At 41.9% G+C, this 22925-nt stretch overlaps 1 protein-coding gene across 2 annotated transcripts; it reads left to right on the top strand.

The window, feature by feature from the left end:
* The first annotated feature begins 963 nt into the window (after positions 1 to 963).
* asns (asparagine synthetase) lies at positions 964 to 22914 on the top strand. Of its 2 annotated transcripts, none has more exons than XM_080862690.1 (12): positions 964 to 1102; positions 2106 to 2361; positions 10537 to 10774; positions 10849 to 11034; positions 11122 to 11223; positions 12966 to 13093; positions 13219 to 13345; positions 13702 to 13808; positions 20890 to 20990; positions 21542 to 21623; positions 21754 to 21909; positions 22437 to 22914. In XM_080862690.1, exons 2-12 carry the CDS (start codon positions 2113 to 2115, stop codon positions 22644 to 22646), a joined length of 1686 nt encoding a protein of 561 aa, XP_080718816.1. In that variant the 5' UTR covers positions 964 to 1102; positions 2106 to 2112; the 3' UTR covers positions 22647 to 22914. The 2 variants fall into 2 exon arrangements, with proteins under 2 accessions (XP_080718816.1, XP_080718817.1); XM_080862691.1 differs by lacking the exon at positions 964 to 1102 and adding an exon at positions 1359 to 1413.
* Positions 22915 to 22925: the final 11 nt, after the last annotated feature.

Below are 22925 nucleotides of genomic sequence, written 5' to 3'. Positions count from 1 at the left end.
ATTTATTGAGGGTTCCTTTGTCACTTTAATAGTCAAAGTTAATGCTCAATCACTTCCAAGATCTCAAACCTCAAACCGTTTATTCCAATAAAGTGAAGTGCAATTTCAGAGCAGAAGACAGCATCTGTGGTATATTTTAGAGAGGAGCCATTTTACAGCTTCTTTCTCAGAGCTTAATAAAACTTGTCAGGACAAAACCTGCAACAGTATTTGATTATATCACAACACAATTTTCAAGTATGATGCAACTTTGCATGCAGCTGCAGTGTCAAGCTAGAAAGGAACAAATGCACAGGATTTTGAACATGACCTTCAGAATGAAAGCCTTTGGAAAATAAACGCTATAAAAACCAAGACTGTAGTGCGGCTGGTATATGGAAGCAGCGTTTAGCTGCCTGCACTTTCATTACTTTATTAATTAATACATTTTGTTTGTTTTTATGGGTACAAGTGTTCATTATGAATCATACCACACAAGCATTCACAGCATGAGCTAGTTTCCATTGGAAATACATTTACAAAACTAGATCTGCAGGTAGATGGGATCTAAGCGGCGAAAAAGACCAACTTTGCTGCCAAATCAGTTTCCCACCGTTTGTGACAGACTGCACAAGAAGAGAAGCCATGTAGGTGGTGCAGAGCGCAGGTGTGGCTTTAGTGTTGCAGGCGGACACAACTTTGTCAGCTACTTCGTCAAACAACCCGTTGCTAGAAATAAATGAATAGGGAATTTATCAAAGTAAAGCTCAAGATCTCTACCTAGTTTTCACTTTATCATTTTGAAATCGTCTAATTTTATGATTTAATAAATTGCCTACCATGTCTATCATATCTACCAAGCATCCATCCAATTATTATTTTTCTAGTTTGTGCTTTTCATAATACATTCTATTTTTCCACGTTTTTCCAACATCTTGATATCATTGTAGAGCCATTATTGTGCCGTGGCTCTTATTTTGAAGATGCGGTTACTTATCCGGTTATTAAATGCCTTCGCGGTGTAGCTTTTTTCTCCCTTTTTTCATTGAAACGTTGCGTCATCTTAGCCACAAGTATTCAAACAGTCTATGCCTTTCTTTGCGGAAGTTTTAAGGTGAAAACGGTAAGCTGCATTGCGTTCTTTGTCTTCATCAAAAGCTTGTACCCAGGAATGAGGCTTTCCACTGGGAAGCGTTCACAGCAAAAACATGCTGGGAAAACTGCCATGTGTAATTTTACTTAAATATATTACAATTTTAAAAGTATATCTCATATGCTATGTGAATGTTGAGCACTGTCCAACTGTGTACAGTGTTAATAAAAATTCAGCGTATCCGAGGCACCCAGCAGACTGGTTGCTATCACCAGTTAATCTGGAACACCGGTCCGACTACAACACCGCAGCTGGACGAATGGTTCAACTGAGCACGCGGCGTACGTTAGAAAGCCACAAATAGTTTCCGGATATTAGTTGTTGTAGCTGAGCATATTTTTAATTGGTAGGATTATGAATAGCGCTTGATGGTAGTTGTATTAACTGAAGACCGTTTCTATCACAGATAGGTCTATTGTTGTCTACTATCTAATTATCCAAAGCCCCCCAGTTATTTCGTAGTAACTGTTAAAGTTTATATTACAGATTGAGGCAGGAAAGGTGCGTCCGAAGCAACCAGAGACTTCAATTCGTGGCTTATTAACTCAAACGCTCCCAACGCACACACACTGTGTTCAGCAGCACAGTCAGTTGTACAGCGCGATCTTCGTCCACCTCACATGTTTAGTTTAAAACGTGATTGAAGTCAAATTCGAAAATCAGTCTGCTGTGTTCATGGAGCGTGGGAATTCTGTAAAGCATGATAATGTCCTGTTACTTAAAACCCATTGTACTAGGAACAATGAAGGATATTTTGTTAGGGTTACGTTATTGTTAAGTTACTGTTTGGCTGTGTTAGAGATCCGAGAGGTAGACTCTGAGCTTTTTGAAGTTTCATTTTGAAGCTGGTGACCAAATCCTCCAACTCACTGTGTTGTATTTGCATATCATCTCTTTTATGTAGGCATTTCTAGAAATCTAAACTCTGTGTAATCTCTTTGTAAGCTACATGCCTCTTTGTTTTTGTCCACAGCTGCAAAATGTGTGGTATCTGGGCTTTGTTTGGCAGCGACGAGTCCATGTCAGTTCAGTGCACCTGTGCCATGAAAATTGCTCACAGAGGCCCTGATGCTTTCCGCTTTGAGAATGTTAATGGCTTCACCAACTGTTGGTTTGGCTTCCATCGCCTTGCCATTGTGGACCAGCTGTATGGCATGCAGCCGCTGCGCATCAAGAAGTTTCCTTACATGTGGCTCTGCTACAATGGAGAGATTTACAACCACCAAACAGTAAGACTTCTGCTCCTTTCTGTTCTGAAACTTTAGTGGTTGTTTAAAGAAGTATTTTTCTCGAGCAGGGGATACATCCAGTTATCACATTACTGCAAACTAAAGTCTCTAGTAGAACATAATACGCTCTAATATAAATGATAAAAGGACTGATTCTTATTTAGCGCTTTTCTACTCTACCTGAGCACTGAAAGTGTTTTACACAACATACAAGTACTTTTTTTCCCTATGCTTAAATGCTATCTGTCTGACATTCACACACACTGACAGTCTGATGAATGTACTGGAGAGGAACTTGGGGTTAGTATTTTGCCCAAAGATATTTGGCATGTAGATTGGAGCAGCCTGGGATTAAACCACCAACCTATCCAATTAGTAGATGACCTGCTCTACCTCCTGAGCTACGGCCACTGCATACATGAACATGTCATTTAACAAAGAATTGTCTGGGTGCATTTATAAGATGACACCCACTGTTCAAACCAGGTCCATGTTCATTCAGAAGATCGTGTTCACTAGAGTTTCTTGATTCAACAGCATATTGTCTCCAGATGGTGATAAAGGCCTAGGCTTTCTGTTCTTTAATGTGTCAGAAGTGTCACCCAATCATCAGTGAGAATATAGAAATTCCTTCATGCTTATAATACTTCCAGTTCTTTACGTGTGTGACACATACAACAGGGATTTATATGCTTGATTTTAAATACAAATTTTGCTCCATTTTCAGAAAGCCTGTCTGATAACAGCTGGGTGGTATGGTTGCCACCAATAAATAAAACCAATCTCATCTTTTGTGCATGTTAGGAATGCACTATTGTAACTCCTGTTCTTTCTATAGGCTTTGAGTATACAGTGGAAAAGTATTTGCCTCTTTCCCAGTAGAGCTGGGCCATATCATACCGTTCACGGTAATACCGGTATAATGTTGGGCAACAATAAGAAAATGAAATATGGCGATAGAATATGGGTAAAACGATCATGCGCAGTGCCTTTGTTTTCATACGCACATGGTGGAAAAAGCATGGCGGCGACGGAGAATGAGAAGAGCGAAAGCAGATCGTTGAGTGAAACGATGAACCAGAACTGGTTTGTAAAAATGCTGCAACTTCAGTGGTGTGGAACTGGTTTGGCTTTCATCTGTCAGATACACAACAAAGCACTATTTTTGGTAGAGCATGCTAGCGGGCCGTCGTTATTACCGTGTTTTTTGGAAAATACGGCGCACTTAAAATCAATCCTTTGATTTTTCTGAAAGTCGACAGAGCCCCTTATAATCCTGTGTGCCTTATGTATGAACTCTGGTTGTGTTTACTGACCTCGAAACGATTTTATGTACACGGCGCTCGAAAATCTGTCAAATGTTTCAGTACGACTTTGCTAAGCTACGAAGCCGCACCGCTTAATGGATTGTCGGAGCATTACGGCTGTCGTAGGCGGAGCCTCGCGGAGTGATACGTACTGTGCTTCAACATAATGTTACCGTATTGTGTGTGTATAACCTCTTTTTAAGTTTTGTGGATATTATACATGGTTATGCTGAGGATATGTCGGCCAATTTCCACTGGAAACGCCTTTTGGTTAAACTGTCAGCAAAGAATTTGCATTTGCACTGTTACATTTTATATAACTTTAATGCACATAAAAAACAGCTGCTTGTTTAAGTGAAAATACATAAAGTTGTGGAGTTGTAAAGCATTTTGTCTAGTGTCAATTATATCGTCAGTTATATCGTTATCGCAAATTTTCAAATGTATATCGTGATAAATATTTTGGTCATATCGCCCTGCTCCATTTCCCAGTTTATTATTTGTTTTGCATATTTATCAAACTTGCATGTTTCAGATCATTAAACAAATTTTAATACTGGACAAAGAATAGAATGGAATAGTTTTTTATTGTTATTGTAAATGTATAATGAAATTGTGGGTGCTCCACACCAACTGTGCATGGTAAAGAGATAAAGTGTTATATACAGCAAGAATAAATAACAAACAAGAGGAATATATATAAAAACAGGAGAAAGGCACACATTAGAAGACAGGTTGCAAAGTGCTTGAAAGAAGCGCAATGGACTTGGTCTGACTAGAGTCTGTGTGTGAGCGGCTCAGTTATGAGGGTTACTCAGACTATGGCTATGAGTGGGTGTGGGGTTGGATGCAAGGGGTATCCTGCGATGGCCTTGGTTTCAGAGGCCAATGATTTTTTTTTTTTTTTTTTTTGGGGGGGGTGGCAGTTTCAATTGCCCTCTGCGCAGCCTTCCTGTTCTGAGTTGTGGCTGCTGTGTACCAGACACGCAGGCAGTAGCAGAGCACACTCTCCAGTGAGGAGTGGTAGAAGGCCAGGACCAGCTTCTGGTCCAGGTTGTTCCTCCTCAGGACATGGAGGAAGTGCAGCCACTGCTGGACCTTCTTTACCAGGGTGAATGGTGTTGTGGGTCTAGATGAGATCACCAGAGATGTTTGTGCCCAGAAACCTGAAGGTGGTGAAACATTCTCCATTTATAATGAGAGGGGAGTGGACCTGTCTATGCCAGCTACTGTCATGACAAGTTCTTTTGTTTTAAGGATGTTTAGTTTATTTTTGGGGAACCAGAGGTACAAATTCTACAAAGGGCGACCATGGCTCAGGGGGTTGGGAATCTCATCTGTAACCGGAAGGTCGCCGGTTCGATCCCTGGGCTCTCTGTCCTGGTTGTTGTGTCCTTGGGCAAGACACTTTACCCTACTTGCCTACTGGTGTTGGCCAGAGGGGCCGATGGCGCGATATGGCAGCCTCGCTTCTGTCAGTCTGCCCCAGGGCAGCTGTGGCTACAACTGTAGCTGCCTCCACCAGTGTGTGAATGTGAGAGTGAATGAATAGTGGTATCGTAAAGCGCTTTGGGTGCCTTGAAAAGCGCTATATAAATCCAATCCATTATTATTATTATTATTATTATTATTATTATTATTATTTATAAGCCCAACCACTGTGGTGTCATCAACATACTTGATGATGATGTTGGTTGGGTGAGTTGGTATGCAGTCAGAGGTGTACAGGGCGTACAATAGGGGGCACCCCTGTGGGGATCTGGTGCTGAGTGACAGTGGGGGTGGGGGGTCTGACTGATTGAGGCCGGTGGGTGAGGAAAGCTTTGATCCAGTACCAGGTGGCAGGGGGAATCTGAGGGTGGGCCAGTTTGGTGGTAAGGATGTCTGGAATTAAGGTCTTAAACGCTGATTGATTAAATGATTGGGGAGAAAAAAAAGTTATCCAAAACTATCTGGTCCTATGTGGAAAAACTGTGACCTATTCCTGTTTATGCCATTTTTGGCAGCAAGAATTGTAATCAAGTCTTCGAGATAATGGGGCATTAAAGTGTTTGCACCCTTACCGATTTCTTATTTTTTTTATGTTTGTCACACTTCAATGTTTCAGATCACCAAACAAATTTAAATATTAGACAAAGATAACACAAGTAAACACAAAATGCAGTTTTAAAATGAAGGTGTTTATCATCGAGAGGGAAAAAATCAAAACCTACATGGACCTGTGTGAAAAAGTGATTTTCTCCCCTATAACATAAATAAAGTTGAGTTACATTTCTCCAGCCACACCGAGGCCTGATTACTATCATACCTTCTGAATAAAGAAATCGCTTAAATAGGACCTGCCTGACAAAGTGGAGTAGACCTCAAAAGCCAGACATCATGCCATGAGCTAAGGAAATTCAGGAACAAATGAGAAACAAAGTAATTGAGATCTCTCAGTCTGGAAAAGGTTATAATGCCATTTCTAAAGCTGTGGGACTCCAGCAAATCGCAGTGAGAGACATTATCCACAAATGGCGAAAACAGTGGTGAACCTTCCCAGGAGTGGCAGCCGACCAAAATTACCCCAAGAGTGCAGCACGACTAAGAGGTCACAAAAGACCCCAGAACAACATCCAAAGAACTGCAGCCTTCACTTGCCTCGGTTTATGTCAGTGTTCAGGATTACAATAAGAAACTAAGATAAAAATGGCCTGAATGTCAGAGTCCAAAGACAAAAACCACTGCTGAGCAAAAGGGACATGAAGGCTCATCTTAGTTTTGTCAGAAAACATCTTGAAGATGCCCAAGACTTGGGCATCTGCAACTTCAGATAAATATAAGAAGTTGAAATGTTTGTAAGACGTGTGCCCGATTACATCTCGCGTAAAAGAAAGGCAGCATTTCAGAAAAGGAGCATCACACCATCAATAAAATGTGGTGGTGGTAGTGAGATGGTCTGGAAGACTTGCTGTGCTAAATTCTGCTGTCTATCAAAACATCTGAAAGGAGAATGTCTAGCCATCTGTTCGTGACCCCAAGTTGGTTGTGGGCAGCAGGACGATGGTCCAAAACACACCTGCAAGTCCACCTCTGAATGGCTTAAGAAAAACAAAGACTTTGGAGTTTGGCCCAGTCAAAGTCCTGACCTGAATCAGATTTAGATGCTGTAGCATGACCTTAAAAAGGCGGTTCATGCTCGAAAAACCCTCCAATGTGGCTGCAAAAGATGAGTGGGCCAAAATTCCTCCACAGCGCTGTAAAAGACTCATTGCCAGTTATCGCAAATGCTTGATTGCAGTTGTTGCTGAACAGATTCTGTTCATCTGGACAGAGCGTTGTTACGGCCCTAGCAGGGCCTCCTCCTGAAGGTGCCTGTGTGGGAGTGTCCCACTACCTCTTCTGCCGGAGGTGCCACCTTTCCCTTTTGTGCAGCTGACTCTCATCAGTAATTAAAAGTATTTAAGCCCAGGGAAAGGTGAGCTCTGGGCCAGAGTGCCATTAGTGTGGTTACAGCTAGTGAGCTGAGTGTTTTGGGGTGTTTCCAGCTAGTGAGCTGCACTCTTTTTGACTTACTTTGTGCTTTATTGACCAACGCCTGAGTTTTGTTTGTTTTCTTAAATGGTGATAGCGGCTCGTCCGTCTCTTTTAGTTAGTATAAATTGAAACTTTAATAAAACTCTTTAATTTACCCTTTTGCCTCCTTGACTCCTTTTTCTGACCCAGTCACTTTTGTTACTTCCCCCTCCCTGCCTAGACCCCTCAGGGGAACGTAACAAGTGGCGGCTCATCCGGGATAGTTGAAAAGGGAGTTTTGAGTTGGAATTGGTATTTGATTATCTTGCTTTTTTTCACCTTTAGAGATTCAACTTCCCAGTTAAGTTAGGTGAGTGTCCAGCTGAGCTTATAAAGTTCTTCCTTCGGGCACTCTTTTGTTATTTTGCCTTTTTTATTTTCGGAGTAATCCTGGGCGGGGATTCGTTCCCTGTTGGGGGTAGGCAATTCAGGGCTCCAGTCGCTGAAGTTTCGCCTTTCAAGTCGCCTCGAGCCCGGCACGCTCCAGAAGATAGGTAAAGTTTGTTGTGCTTAGGAACTGGGTAAGTTGTGTTTGTTTAATGTGTATACTGCAAGAGGTAAGTTGGTCAGTTAAAGTAAGTTGTGTAGTTTTCCATTAATCGGTTAATTATTGGGTAGTCTGAGTGAGTTGGCAGACGGGTGTGGTTGTGTCTAAATTAGGGTGTGTTTTCTAACCCTTCTCCGGCCCCCAAAATGGCTGATGCAGCCATCAGTGCACAGGTGTCTAGAAGCTCGTTTGTAAGCAATAACATCCACCTGGTTCCCGTTTTCTGTGAGTCCAGTGTTGAGAGCTTCTTCAGTGTGTTTGAAAGCATAGCAACTGCATTACAGTGGCCTGAAGACGTGTGGGGGGTGATGTTGCTGTGTAAATTCACAGGTAAGGCTCAGCAAGCTTGCTCTGGTCTGTCTAGGCAGGGCAGCCTAGTTTATGAAAAGATTAAAAGTGCCGTCCTCCAAGCCTATGAAGTTGTGCCTGAGGCCTATAGGCAGCATTTTCGAGGTTTGGAGTTGGCACAGGGTCAGTTCTATCTTGACTTCGCTAGGGACAATGCGAAGCTCTTTGATAGGTGGTGCTCTGCAAGCCAGGTTAACAGTTTGGGGTTGTTACGTGAGCTCATGCTTGTGGAGGATTTTAAAAACTCTGTTCCTGAGTGTATTGCTCTTTATTTAAGTGAACAGAGGGTTTCCACTTTACAGCAGGCTGCCATACTGGCCGATGAGTTTACCCTAACTCATAAAACAAATGCGGTAGAATGTGACATCCCTTCTCACTATAATACATCTTGGAGAGCTAGGAGGGAGCCAGCTAACGAAGCTGAAAAAGTTGTGGATTCGAGACCCAAAACGAAGCTTTGTTTCTTCTGCCACAAACCTGGACACCTTGTTGCTAACTGTTTGAGACTGAAACTCAAACAGAAAGCAAACTCAAAGCAAAAAGGGCCTGCTTTGAGAAAAGTCAGTCGTGGCTCTCAAACCGACAAGGTTGCCAGGCCTATTAAGAGGCTACACTTGGAGCATAATTGCTCAGTAGTGTCATGTAGTCAGTGTAAGAGGTCAACTAACCCTGAGCTGCTGCTGGTTGACAATGTCCCAGTTCCTCAAAATGACCTGCAGGTGGACAGATCATGTATAAAACCACCAGTAAGACCCGCAACCCTGGCTAACAAACATGCCTGTACCGGTGACTTGAGGAATAGTCTGCAAAGTGTTTCAGTAAGGCCCACTAGCTGCCTGCTGGGTTCTCCACATATGATGGTCCAAAGCCCTGGCTATCACATGGGACACTGTTTCGAGGGTCTGGGGCCACTCTCTGTCAATGTTGTGAACCCACTGAGATGGGGTTGGCAGTTTCCGCAGGAAATGCCTAACCGTTGCTATGGGGTTTGGTAGGTGGAAAGCCTGCAATTTGTTGATGCGATGGTTACGGACTTGATTTGTGGTTTTGTTTATCATAATCATTTGACAAACAACGGGTTTGTATTTATGTGGGGGGGGTGTTACGGCCCTAGCAGGGCCTCCTCAGGGGAACGTAACAGCGTATTCAGGAAAGGCTACATCTAAGTGAACAGAATCAACCTTTTGGGGTTACAAATGATCTTCTTGTGGACAGTGCACTCCTCTGTATTGTTGTTACAGACATTAGAGGATGCAGGAATTAGACACACTAATACTTACATCCTCTCATATACTCCCATTTATTCATGTAAATGAGGAGTGGTGGAAGCAAAACCGCAACAGTAAGAGGGAATGTTTATGTTTTTGTGAAGCGTAGTTTGGATCTTTTGCTGCTGATTTGGTCAATATTGTTTGGAGAGAGATCAAACTAACAGCTTTAGAATCAGCGCAAAAAGGGCGTAAACACAAAGTGCGGTCCCGCCGAAACATCAGAATCAGCGACCTGTCGGCTTTCAGCCCCGACCGTGCCGTCGGGTGAGAAAGGCGACATCTCACTGATTCTGATCTGGCGGGTCCGAGCTGTGTGTTTACATTTATGTGCAGAATCCGTGTTTCTGCTCTCATTCACTGTTTTAGCTGTTTGGTGGTTTTTTTTTGTGAGGTTTCACCTGAGTTTCTGGCATTTTGGGCAAAATAAATTTATATTAAAAAATCGATTCAGGATTTTAATGAATCTATATCACGTTATCCGAGCTAGAATAGATTTTAATCGATAAATCGATTATCAAAACCCACCCCTAGTGCCAAGTCATTAAAGAAGCAAGCATGCTCATTTGCTCACTGTTCACGCTGATTTGGTGCTATATAAACAAAACTGCCTGACTGTATCCTCATTTGAAGTCAGCAGCACTCTATTCCTGCTGACAAAGGTTTGCTTCATGGCCTCACTGTGTTCCTCCAATGCCTGCGTTTTTGCTTCAGCTAGAGCCACATCCGGCTTTGCCTTTTGCCATTAGCTTAATAGGACTCGTACTTCAGTTTAACTGCTCCCTTCGCTTACGGTGTCTTCCATCTTGTTTGGCGATAACTGCCATAACAGGCACCAACCACCTTGTGGCTGCAGCACTGTACTGCAGCTCTGGCAGTGGGGTGCAGAACATGACTCAATGTCCCTAGCCTCACTTGGGATGGAGCTCTGCCAAATCTGGGAATTAAAGATCGGGGCCTCACACTCCCATTGCACCCTCACTGCACAGACCTGGGTGTGCCAGGTACCACAATCCTCCCCCACCTGTTTCTTAACCTAAAGAGACAGAAGCAGTTCTCATGGCCATCTGGGGAAATTCCAGAGTGGTTAAGGGTTCAGCCCTACTAATGAAAGTTAAAATGATCATTTTGTTGCCATTTGTTCTTTCAGCTGAGGAAGCAATTTGAGTTTGATTGCCAGACTAAAATGGATGGTGAGATTCTGCTCCACCTTTATGACCGCTTTGGCATTAAGAAGATGGCTTCTCTCCTGGATGGTGTATTTGCTTTCATTCTTCTGGACACTGCCAACAGAAAAGTGCATGTGGGAAGAGATACGTATGGTGTTAGGCCTTTGTTCAAACTCCTCACAGACGATGGATTCCTTGCATTGTGCTCGGAGGCCAAAGGTAATGGGATGGTTTATATTGCTTGAATGTTGCTTCTTTATATGTTTGCATTACTAACCTTATTCTGATCACAGGCTTGATAGACATTACCCATGGCATGGGTACTCCTGCCAGCATTGTCCCCTTCCCCCCTGGGCACTTTGAGGTCTTTGATTTAAAGCCAAGTGGCAAAGTTCAGTCTATTCAGATGGAACAGTTTCACTGCTGCAGACAACAGCCTTCTCATGCCATCTATGATACAGTGGAGAAACTACCTATAAGTAAGAGTCTATTCACCACTTTAAACATCAAGCATTTCTAGTGGTAGATGGTATTTGTGAAGGACATTAAAGAGTTTGTCTCCCTAGGTTTGGATGAGGAACTGGTGAAGAGCAACATCAGAAATCTGTTTGAAAATGCTGTAAGGAAACGTCTCATGGCTCACAGGAGAATTGGTTGTCTTCTGTCAGGTAACATCTGCTATGTGGAGCACAACGTGTGTGTGTGTGTTAATCTTATGTCCTTTTTGAAAGGGCTTGCATTTTCATTTGGCTTCTGTGCCTTGAGACATGCTATTCTGCTTTAGCGCCTAAGAGTAGGCGTTCATACATAGACATATTCTGTGTGAGTAAGTCGACCTGTCTGACAGTAACATTAACTTCACTTACATGTGATGAGCTTTCTGTTCATTCACAAGTGAAGAAGTGTTTTATTTGCAATTCATCGCAATCCAATTTACATATAGAGTTGTGGTTAAAAGTTAACATACACTGATCATAAGCATTAATGTCATGGTCATTTTGTACATGCAGCTTCTCAGCTGCCCTCTCCAGCTTGCGCACAAACCACACAGCTCTCTCCTCTGGGCCCCGGCAGCTACTGAAATAGGGAAGGTGTAGTAGATGGGATGGGATCAGCTTATATTTTCAGCCATGTTCCATTGTTAATGAAAAAAGGTTTCAAACTTGTCCAGGCCTTAAACCTTATGTGTGTTCTCCCTAGTACTGAATGCATACCACCCCCTCAAAACTGGATTCATTTTATACATTCATTTCTTACAATACAACTCCAAAGAGTTGTTGACAGATTCCTTTCCTTTGTCACAGCAGCTTTATCTGTATCATGTAGAAAAACTGAACTTCTTTACACTGACAGAAAGGTTTCAGTGGTCTGACCCACTTAAGGTCGAAGTGGGCTGAAATGACTTTGACACCCCTGGTTTAAATGAATCGACACCTCTGAGCCATATTGTTAGAATCCTTGGAGCAGCTTCCATTCCATCGTATTAAACAACCAAAGACCAAACAGTTCCCAAACTATTGTGATTTTAGCATCCATGTGGATACTGTAAATCAGCGGTCTCAAACCTTTTTTGCACCACGGACCGGTTTATGCCCGACAATATTTTCACGGACCGGCCTTTAAGGTGTCGCGGATAAATACAACAAAATAAAACTAGTACCGGTACCGAAAAAAAGATTTATTCATAACACACATGAAAAGACCAAGGAAAACAGAGTTAACGATAAAAACAATAAAAACCCTGGAAACTATACATTTCACACCTGAGCCTCAACTCTCACGGTCCGGTACCAAACGGCCCGAGGCCCGGGGGTTGGGGACCGCTGCTGTAAATGACAGCCTCAGAATGGGATTTAAAAATAATGCTTCGAGCTTAAATGCAATCAGCTTATCTCTGTTAACGGGCTACATACCACAGGCCTTCAAGCTTGCAGTAATTAAACCACTACATCACTTGATTCATCTTTAATTTTTTCTCAAAAATTCTTGAAAGAGTGGTTATAAAACAGGAATGGTTTAGAACTAATCTCTGCTTGTCCTCCTAATCCTCAACCAGGTATTTGATAGTGTTGACTATCATATTTTATCACAGCGATTAGACCTTCTGTAGGTATTAAAGGTACCGTGTTTGAATCATATCTAGATATGACGTAGATATAGATTCCAATTGTTCCCATAAACGAGGAGTCCTCTTCACACACACAGGTTAATTTTGGAGTTCCACAGGCTTCTGTGCTAGGTCCTTCTGTTTACATTATAGTAGCTTTTCTTAGATGGTATCATTAAAACACACCGCATGCATTTTTACTTCTATTCAGATGATGCCCAACTTTATCTATCCAATTGTTCTCAGCATAGAACCCTCTGGAACTCCAGATATAGAATATAAACGTATATTACTGTTGTTCAGGTGGTCTGGACTCCAGTTTGGTTGCTGCTACACTTGTAAAACTGGCCAAAGAGGAGAAGCTGCCATATCCCATTCAGACATTTGCAATCGGATCAGACGACAGTCCAGACATCGTAGCTGCTCGCAAGGTTTGTCCCTCACTTATAAGACCTGTTTCTAACTTATAACTTAAGCTTATAACATTGGCGTGTGTCACGGATCACTTAAAAAAAGGTCTTGGTGTGTTTTTAATCATCAATTGGTGTTTTGTCAGGTGGCCACTCATATTGGTAGTGAACACCATGAGGTGACGTTCACTGTAGAAGAAGGTATTGAAGTTGTGAAGGATGTCATCTTCCACCTGGAGAGCTATGACATCACCACAATACGTGCCTCTGTGGGTGAGTGGAACACAAAGCACTTTATATACAGTGCTGTGAAAACGTTTGTCCCTTCTTGATTTTACTTTCTTGCTTATTTGTCATACTTAAATGTTTTACATTGTCAAATATGTTTTAAAATAGTTTTTTAATTATTTTTTCACTTATTAAGGGAAAAAGTTATCAAAATTTACGTGGCCTTGTATCAGGGCACCACCACATGGGCGTCGGACATGTAGGATATTAACTGTAATGTAATCAAACATAACAGCATTCTAGTTGTATATTATACATTCAGTAGGTTGTGATTTGTTTTTATAAGGGTACATGAGCAGGAATGCACTTGACTCTACACTCTTTTACTATTAACTGTACAGGCATGTACTTGATTTCAAAGTACATCAGACAGAAGACTGACAGTGTGGTGATCTTCTCTGGAGAGGGTTCTGATGAGCTGACGCAGGGATACATTTACTTCCACAAGGTGAGTTTGATGGTTTACCTTTGTTTTTTCAGGCTGATTTATCTTAAATGTAATAGAATTGTGACAACACATAAACTTAGTACAAAAATTAATGAAATTTGTGTAACAGTGCTTCATAAACCTTATACTATGGCCATCTCAAATCTTCTCTGCCAATGCCAAACTGCTTACTGGGCTACTGATAATTGAAGTCTGAAGAATATTGGCAGTTTAAAAATGTATTCATTTAATAGAGAGTTGCTTTAGTAGAATGTAGAAGAGACATGCACAACACCCTGGCACCACCAGCTTGGTCACACACTTCTGTGGGATGGCGTCCCATTCTTTGTCACAAGTAAGCCAGTCTGGTTATGTCGGTCACTGACATGAGCAGCAAACCTAAGCACACCCACAAGTGTTCAGTGGGGTTGAGGTCAGAACTGCAGGCAGGCTACTTTATCGTTTCCACTTCCACATAAACCCTTCTCTGTGGGATCATGTGTTGTCACTGGTCGTAGAATCTTATCTTGATAACTCGACGCATTGATATATCCTCCTCTGGTGAAAAGCATTGTTTTTCCATTGAGGGAAATGCCACCCCATACACTTCATCCTCCACACTTGGACAGCACAGGCTGAATCTAGACTCATCATGTAGCATAACACTCTTTGTGGTCCCGGGGAAAACCAGAGCAACACAAACATGACTCCCATGGTCCCTGCTCCCAAGGAATGACTCCTGCTACCTCAAAGTTTGCATTCCCAAACAGAATAGTTAATTTATATTCAGAGATAGAAACCATCAGGTGAACACAGTCAAAACAACAAACACAACAATGATGCACTGGTTGTGATATTGTTTCCCCCTCTTAAAAATAAACAGTCCTGATAGCGACTATCACGACCACAACAGGCATAAGACAGGATTGTTTCCAGTGTTACATTTCTTGCAATTTGCAGCAAATCATGTGCCACAGACTTTAAATAATGCAAATGTGAATTACAAATTTTCATCTCCTGAAAGTGAAACTCTTACCAATTCATGAGTTATAAGACCAGCCACAAAAATACTTTGAGTCACAAAACCGATACTGAGCCTCTTTAGTAAACCTAGCAGCCACTTTATTAGGTACACCTGTTTTCACTCTACAGCAGTAAGCTATTTGCTGTATGTCATGAGGTTGCAGACTGAACTACTTTCCAGATCATTTTGATATTGGTTGCCTGATTTCATAATTATTTCTGTTATCTTTCTTTTGCCTGCTGAAGATTGTCAGTTCGAGTACAGCGTGGGGTATTCATCACCTTTACATTTCTTCTCTTTCTCACTTTGTTAGTTTGAACATACAGTAATGGGCATAGGTGGGAAGTAACAAAGTACAAATACTTCCTTATTGAACTTAAGTACAATTTTCAGGCATCTGTACTTTACTTATACTTTATTACGAGTTATTGTTTTGGGTTTTTTATTTTTACCCCCTACATTTTCAAAAAAAATATCTGTATTTTCCACTCCTTACATTTTAAAGCAGGCTCATTAAGACATTTGAGGGAAGTTATTATTTCATGTTACTGCCGCCTTCACACATCAAACTGATTGGAGCGTGAATAGTAATGCATGAAAGGCAGGATGTAGCATAAAAAGAGATCAAAGAGGCACAATTGTGGGCCATTGTCAGTGGTTAAAGTGGATTGTTTTCTTTTTCCTTTCTTTCTTTTTATTCCTGTCACAAAACTGGAACGACTGCAGGTGTCCATAAGTTGCGGTTTGGGCACCTTGGCATCTAGCGTACCTTACAAAAGGGCGAGCATAAAGGGAGTGACATTTTTTTAAGTGACAGGTCATTTCAAATGCAGCGTTTGTATCAGCCCAACAAACATCAAACTGTTTGTGTGCAGTTTGTCGTACAGTGTGTTGCAGCTAAAGGTACAGCTGCTGTTTTTCACAGGGAGAGAAAAGAAAGAGCAAACTTGACTCAGGACCGGAGAGGAGGAAGAGAGATTGGATTTAAAGACAACGGCTGCTCAGTGGTGTTTGATAAACTAGTTTAAATCTTATATGCAAGTCCTCATGTCTTTAAATAATTTCCACAATTTTTTGTACATGTGCAATGACAATAAAGGGCTATTCTGTTCCAAGTCAGATATTGGGTCTGTACATGTCACACTGTTTTTTTTTTTTTGTTTTGTTTTGTTTTGTGTTTTTTCTTTTTTTCTTTTCCATGTTGTTTAATGTGCTGAAAAACTGACTGTTATTTTGAGGCTCAGTAGAAAATCCTATGTAGGTTAGTGTAGGATAAACAGGTTTATTTGCTGTACTGTGATGCACAGTGGCCATCTAGTATTAAGTTAATATAAACAATACTATCAGTGTAGAGGATGGAAATTGGCCAGGACAATTCATAAAACATCTGCTCACATCTGGTTGAATCCAGGTGTATAAATCCACAAAGAGCTGCAGGTCTGCTGATCACAGCCTGCACACTAAGAAAATCTACTGGAGCTCTCAGTAGAAATTGTGAGTTGTGACTCTTTTCCCTGTGCTGAGCCATTAAAACTGACTTTAGGGTTTCCACCACCTGCTGAAAATCACTGTAACTACTTCTGTAGTAATTTTCCTGTTTAGAGGCAAAATCTGTCTCTACAATCTACAGAGAATAGATATTTATTATTATTATTATTATTATTATGTGGTCGCTCACAGTGGACATTGATGGCTTCTTAGAGGATCATCAGGGGTCCTTTTGTCCCTCTGTGGGGGGGATACTCCCACTAGATTTATATCTGGGACTCTCCACCATTTGACCTTAGAACTGAAGAAGCTTCTCGGATGAGAGGTGAAACGTCTTCAAGCAACTTAAAGAAGTCCAGACGCTTTTCTTTGCAAGCTCCTTTGACTACGATGACCTGGATGACTGAGAACCTCCACAGACATATTTATACAATGCTAAATCACAACACCAGTTACCTCAAGGTGCTTTATATTGTAAAGACCCTACAAAAACCCCAACTGTCAGATGACCCCATATGAGAATGCATTTGGCAACAGTAAGAAGGGAAAAGCAGGACAGAGGCTTAGCCTTAACCTTCAGCCTGTCAGACAGATCAGACACTGATGTTGGATGAACAGGTCTGGCTGGCAGTCTCCCCTCTAATTCATCCCAAAGGAATGCTGTCAGCTTGAGGTCAGGACTCGGTAGGTCAGTCAAGTTCTTTCACACCAAACTCACTCATCCATGTCTTGCTTTGTGCACTGGTGCGCAGTCATGTTGGAGCAGGAGGGAGGCATCCCAAAACTCCCACAAACGTGGGAGCATGAAATTGTCCAAAATGTGTTGGTATGCTGAAGCCTTTAGAGGTCCTTTCACAGGAATTAAGTTGCCGAGCCCAACTGCAGTAAAACATCCCCAGACCATAATGCTCCCTTCACCAACCACTTCTGTGGCAGGTAGGAGGCACGACAGGACCACGATCCAGCATTCAGTGACTTTTTACTCTTTATGTAACTCGGCTGCTGTTACAACATGCCTCGGCTGCAGCTCCCTAGATGCCAGCCACAAGAATACACAAACAAAAACATGACGTGACCCAGTTTAGTCTATTAACCTGGCGAGGTGTGATTTTGGATGCCCTGCAGGTGCATTCGCCTATCCTGCTGCTGCACCGATTACCACGCCCCGCCACAACTTGGCACAGTGCAGGCAGACAAGTACTGTTCTCCTGGCAACTGCCAAACTGCTGACCCCGCTCTGATTTTAAACAATCTACCACTTTGTAGATGAGCTGCTATCGTTCACAGTCGCTTCCACTTTTTATAACACCACTAACAGTTGGCTGTGGAATATTTAGTGGCAAGGAAATTTTGCAACTGGACTTGTTGCACTAGGGATGGGTATCGAAAACCGGTTCTTGTTGAGAACCGGTTCCCACTGTTTCAATTCCTTGGAATTGTTTGCCATTTTTGCAAATGATTCCCTTATTGATTCCAGTCGCCCCGAATGACGTCACCACGTTGCGGAGCGTCATTTACCTGGGAGGAAACACGGCGCCTAAGCGGCTCAAACGCTCAAAAATTTGATTATACAGTGGGGCAAAAAAGTATTTAGTCAGCCACCAATTGTGCAAGTTCCCCCACCTAAAATGATGACAGGGGTCAGTAATTTGCACCAGAGGTACACTTCAACTGTGAGAGACAGAATGTGAAAAAAAAAATCCATGAATCCACATGGTAGGATTTGTAAAGAATTTATTGGTAAATCAGGGTGGAAAATAAGTATTTGGTCAATAACAAAAATACAACTCAATACTTTGTAACATAACCTTTGTTGGCAATAACAGAGGTCAAACGTTTACTATAGGTCTTTACCAGGTTTGCACACACAGTAGCTGGTATTTTGGCCCATTCCTCCATGCAGATCTTCTCGAGAGCAGTGATGTTTTGGGGCTGTCGCCGAGCAACACGGACTTTCAACTCCCGCCACAGATTTTCTATGGGGTTGAGGTCTGGAGACTGGCTAGGCCACTCCAGGACTTTCAAATGCTTCTTACGGAGCCACTCCTTTGTTGCCCGGGCGGTGTGTTTTGGATCATTGTCATGTTGGAAGACCCAGCCTCGTTTCATCTTCAAAGTTCTCACTGATGGAAGGAGGTTTTGGCTCAAAATCTCACGATACATGGCCCCATTCATTCTGTCCTTAACACGGATCAGTCGTCCTGTCCCCTTGGCAGAAAAACAGCCCCATAGCATGATGTTTCCACCCCCATGCTTCACAGTAGGTATGGTGTTCTTGGGATGCAACTAAGTATTCTTCTTCCTCCAAACACGACGAGTTGAGTTTATACCAAAAAGTTCTACTTTGGTTTCATCTGACCACATGACATTCTCCCAATCCTCTGCTGTATCATCCATGTGCTCTCTGGCAAACTTCAGACGGGCCTGGACATGCACTGGCTTCAGCAGCGGAACACGTCTGGCACTGCGGGATTTGATTCCCTGCCGTTGTAGTGTGTTACTGATGGTGACCTTTGTTACTTTGGTCCCAGCTCTCTGCAGGTCATTCACCAGGTCCCCCCCTGTGTGGTTCTGGGATCTTTGCTCACCGTTCTCATGATCATTTTGACCCCATGGGATGAGATCTTGCGTGGAGCCCCAGATCGAGGGAGATTATCAGTGGTCTTGTATGTCTTCCATTTTCTGATGATTGCTCCCACAGTTGATTTTTTCACACCAAGCTGCTTGCCTATTGTAGATTCACTCTTCCCAGTCTGGTGCAGGTCTACAATACTTTTCCTGGTGTCCTTCGAAAGCTCTTTGGTCTTGGCCATGGCGGAGTTTGGAGTCTGACTGTTTGAGGCTGTGGACAGGTGTCTTTTATACAGATGATGAGTTCAAACAGGTGCCATTCATACAGGTAACGAGTGGGGGACAGAAAAGCTTCTTACAGAAGACGTTACAGGTCTGTGAGAGCCAGAGATTTTCCTTGTTTGAGGTGACCAAATACTTATTTTCCACCCTGATTTACGAATAAATTCTTTACAGATCCTACCATGTGAATTCATGGATTTTTCTTTTACATTCTGTCTCTCACAGTTGAAGTGTACCTCTGGTGCAAATTACTGACCTCTGTCATCATTTTAAGTGGGGGAACTTGCACAATCGGTGGCTGACTAAATACTTTTTTGCCCCACTGTACTTTATGAGAACGGATGACAACAGGGCAACTTGCAATACTTGCAAAGTAGATATTTCATTTAAGGGAGGAAACACTACGAATATGCAAAAGCATTTGCTCAAAAAAACCCACACGATAACCTCAAATGAATGTCGTGTTTTTAATTCCGCTCCGGACTCGTGAATCTCAACCCAGCAGCAGCGGTAACGTTTGCACGTCCTCTCCCGTTAATGCGGCAGGTAAATAATCAACAACAGTGCATATTATGTTAGCGCGATCTGCCTTATTACAAAACCTGCCATTACTGTGCATTTAGGTGACCATGATGAGACAGACAGAGGCTGGCTCAGATGCTGGCAGTTCTCGCTGCAGTCTACCGTTAGCGTCTCCTTTCAGGCCAGGATAGACGAATGTCACTGAGCAGTGACTCAGTTTGTGGTAAAAGGCTGCCACAGCAGATGCCCCCGATTTTCCGTAAGTGAATGTGTTTAATTGTAGGCAGGGACATTACTGGATATTCTTGTGTAATTGCCACAGAACAATTTATGTTATACTTTGTTATTGCTACAGAAGAATATTTATTTTATTATTTTAAATTTACAATTTTTTTTCCTGGGGACCCTGTGACACCCCATTGAAGAGCCGTAGGCTGTGGATCTCTTAAGATCTCACTGTTGGGTTTGTAAGGCCATGTTACTCCTAAATTTCTATCTTGTTCAAAGAGAAGATATAAAACAAAGTTCTAAGCTAATCGACCTTAGTGTTCTCCTTTTTAAAAAAAAAAAGAATCGATAAGAGAATCGAATCATTAAACAGAATCGAAAATGGAATCGGAATCGTGAAAATCTTATCAATACCCATCCCTATGTTGCACAGTTGGAATCTTATTATGGTACCACTATGGAGCTCCTGAGTGCGACCAATTCTTTCACAAATATTTCTAGAAGCAGTCTGCATGCCTAGGTGCTTGATTTTATAGTGACTGGAGCACCTGAATTCATTGATTTGGATGGGTGAATGAATACTTTTGACATGCTTGGATCACTTCTCTGGAATTCCTGTTCTGACTTGCATGTGGCTTCTCAAACTTGTGCAGAAGAAAGACTTCTTTTTTTAAACTGATCTGAATACAGAAATCTTTATGCTTTGGGATGATTATACTTCTCAAAAAATCTGGACAACCTTACAAAGTAGAGCAAATCTAAGTTCATTGCATTTGTTTTTTTTCTTTTGACGTTTCATTGCTTTAAATAAAAATGATTTTAAATGATAATTACAGACAAAATATACGAAGCACTTTTGTTAGCCAGAATTGTCAGACTTGTGATCCAGAAATATTACAACGTCTGAAGGAAAACTTCAGACTGAACCTAAAGTTAGAATGCCAATCGAAAAGGATTCATTTAAACATGGCTTTATTTCTCCTCTAGGCTCCAACACCCAAAGCTGCAGCAGAGGACAGCATTCGTCTGATGGAGGAGCTCTACATGTTTGATGTTCTCCGTGCTGATCGGACCACTGCTGCACATGGGTAGCCCTTCTTTGTTACTCACTAGCCCTGCCCGAAGAATTAAGACCGGTAACTGAAAGAATCTAGCAAAAAATAAAAAGGGAACATTGCACTTTGCCTGTTGTTGGCGATAATTTTCTGCTGAAAAAATGTCCTGTAATTACAATTACTTCGTTCAGAATTGGCTGTAATTGTTTGTGCAACAGCTTTTCAGAGCATGTAGTGCTCATGAAGCATCTTTAATTTGACCATAAAAAGGGGGGAAAAGGATGGAGGGTAAAGTGGACAGCAGGAATTCAGCTGGAGAGCTTTGGTGGTAAAATAACTAATGCATTCATTTTAACCATTGCCAAAATGTCAGTGATTAACCAATAGTGGTCACCAAATAATGCAACCAACCAATAGGGTGACGCTGACTATTATTCAAATATAGTAATAAAAATTAATGACAGAGTTCTGATTAATAGCATAGACCTATTAGTAACCCTGTCCTGTACTCACACAATTTGATAGAAATTGATTTTGCAATGGACTATTTCAGTTCAGGCTCATTTCGTGTCGCTCTCTTTCAGCCTGGAGCTGAGAGTGCCTTTCCTGGACCACAGATTCACAGCGTACTACCTCTCCTTGCCTGAGGAAATGAGGGTTCCTAGGGTGAGTCTGTACAATATTGGTGTCCACACTATCATGCAACTTTGCTTTGTAATAATTTCCCCCAGGGATCAATAAAGTATTCTGATTCTGATTCTGATTAATAATAGTGTATTGTGTCCTGTGAAACCAGGATGGAGTGGAGAAGCACCTTCTGAGGGAGTCCTTCAAAGGTCTCGACTTGATACCTGATGAGATTCTCTGGAGGCGTAAAGAAGCCTTTAGTGATGGCCTGACATCTGTGAAGAAGTCCTGGTACACGTACCTGCAGGAGCATCTGGAGTCAATGGTAATATTTGGTAGAGAAGCCTCTGACTCGGTCCCATTCACAGTAAAGTTTTTATGTTAACATTGATTTCGGCCTTCTCACAATCTAGTAAATCTCGACTGATTTCAGGCAGATTTCAGGTGGTGCAGACACCCAGGTTTGTGAATGCAATAACGCAAGAACAAGGCAACGTAGGAAATTTTCAAATTCATAACACAGGTGCACTTACTAAAAATCAGAATTCCAAGCTCAGTGCAATGGCACCACTTTGACAGAATAAAAGATTTACTTTAACTTAAAATTTTGCATTTAAAGTAAATTTAAATTAGAACGGGCCAAGAATCCACAGAAAATTGATCAAATACACTAATCACGACAGCGTTAAAATCTTTAATTAAACCGCAGAGAGAGGTTCAGTAAATTGTAGGTGTTCCTCTTAGCTCTGTATTATGACATTGCTCGTTAGTTGATGTTGATGCTTTGATTGATTGAACAAAGTTTGCGAGTGACCCGTCTGTTTTGTTTTGTTTTGTTGTTGTTTTTTTTAGGTGAACGATGATGACATGGAGGAAGCTTACAAGAGGTTCCCTCACAATCCCCCACGCACTAAAGAGGCCTACTACTATAGACAGGAGTTTGAGAAGCACTACCCAGACCGTGCTCAGTGGCTCTCCCATTACTGGATGCCGCGCTGGATTGATGCCATCGATCCATCAGCCCGTACCTTGTCCATCTATAAACCTGAGAAAGACCAATGATTTGTGTGTTTGAGGGTGTAATTACAGTTAAAATTTCTTCCGCTGAGCTGAGAGAACGAAGACAAAGCTCTTCTGCTTTTAAGATTAGGCTTCAAACTTTCAGATTTTCCTTTCTGATACTGACTAGCTGGAGATGGATCAGGTGAACCTGAACCATCTCTTAGTTACCCTGCTATAAGCTCCAACTGCTAGTGGACTTTCATTGAGCACTTCCTCACTTTCCTGTTTTCACTTGCCTGGTGTTTATATGCCACTGTTGTGCATCAAACTGTCAAACTA

The sequence above is a fragment of the Rhamphochromis sp. 'chilingali' genome (genome assembly GCF_963969265.1).
Source record: "Rhamphochromis sp. 'chilingali' genome assembly, chromosome: 17".
NCBI classification, from domain to species: domain Eukaryota; kingdom Metazoa; phylum Chordata; class Actinopteri; order Cichliformes; family Cichlidae; genus Rhamphochromis; species Rhamphochromis sp. 'chilingali'.
The sequence above is the reverse complement of the archived record's forward strand: the minus strand, read 5'-3'. Positions and strand labels throughout refer to the sequence as shown.

What these genes read in the sequence shown, in the direction of transcription:
- asns (XM_080862690.1), top strand. Translation starts at nt 2,113, where the DNA reads ATGTGTGGTATCTGGGCTTTGTTTGGCAGCGACGAGTCCATGTCAGTT. An exon ending in ATTGTGCTCGGAGGCCAAAG is followed by an intron (nt 10,775 to 10,848) that starts GTAATGGGATGG and finishes TTCTGATCACAG; the next exon opens with GCTTGATAGACATTACCCAT. An exon ending in CACAATACGTGCCTCTGTGG is followed by an intron (nt 13,346 to 13,701) that starts GTGAGTGGAACA and finishes TTAACTGTACAG; the next exon opens with GCATGTACTTGATTTCAAAG.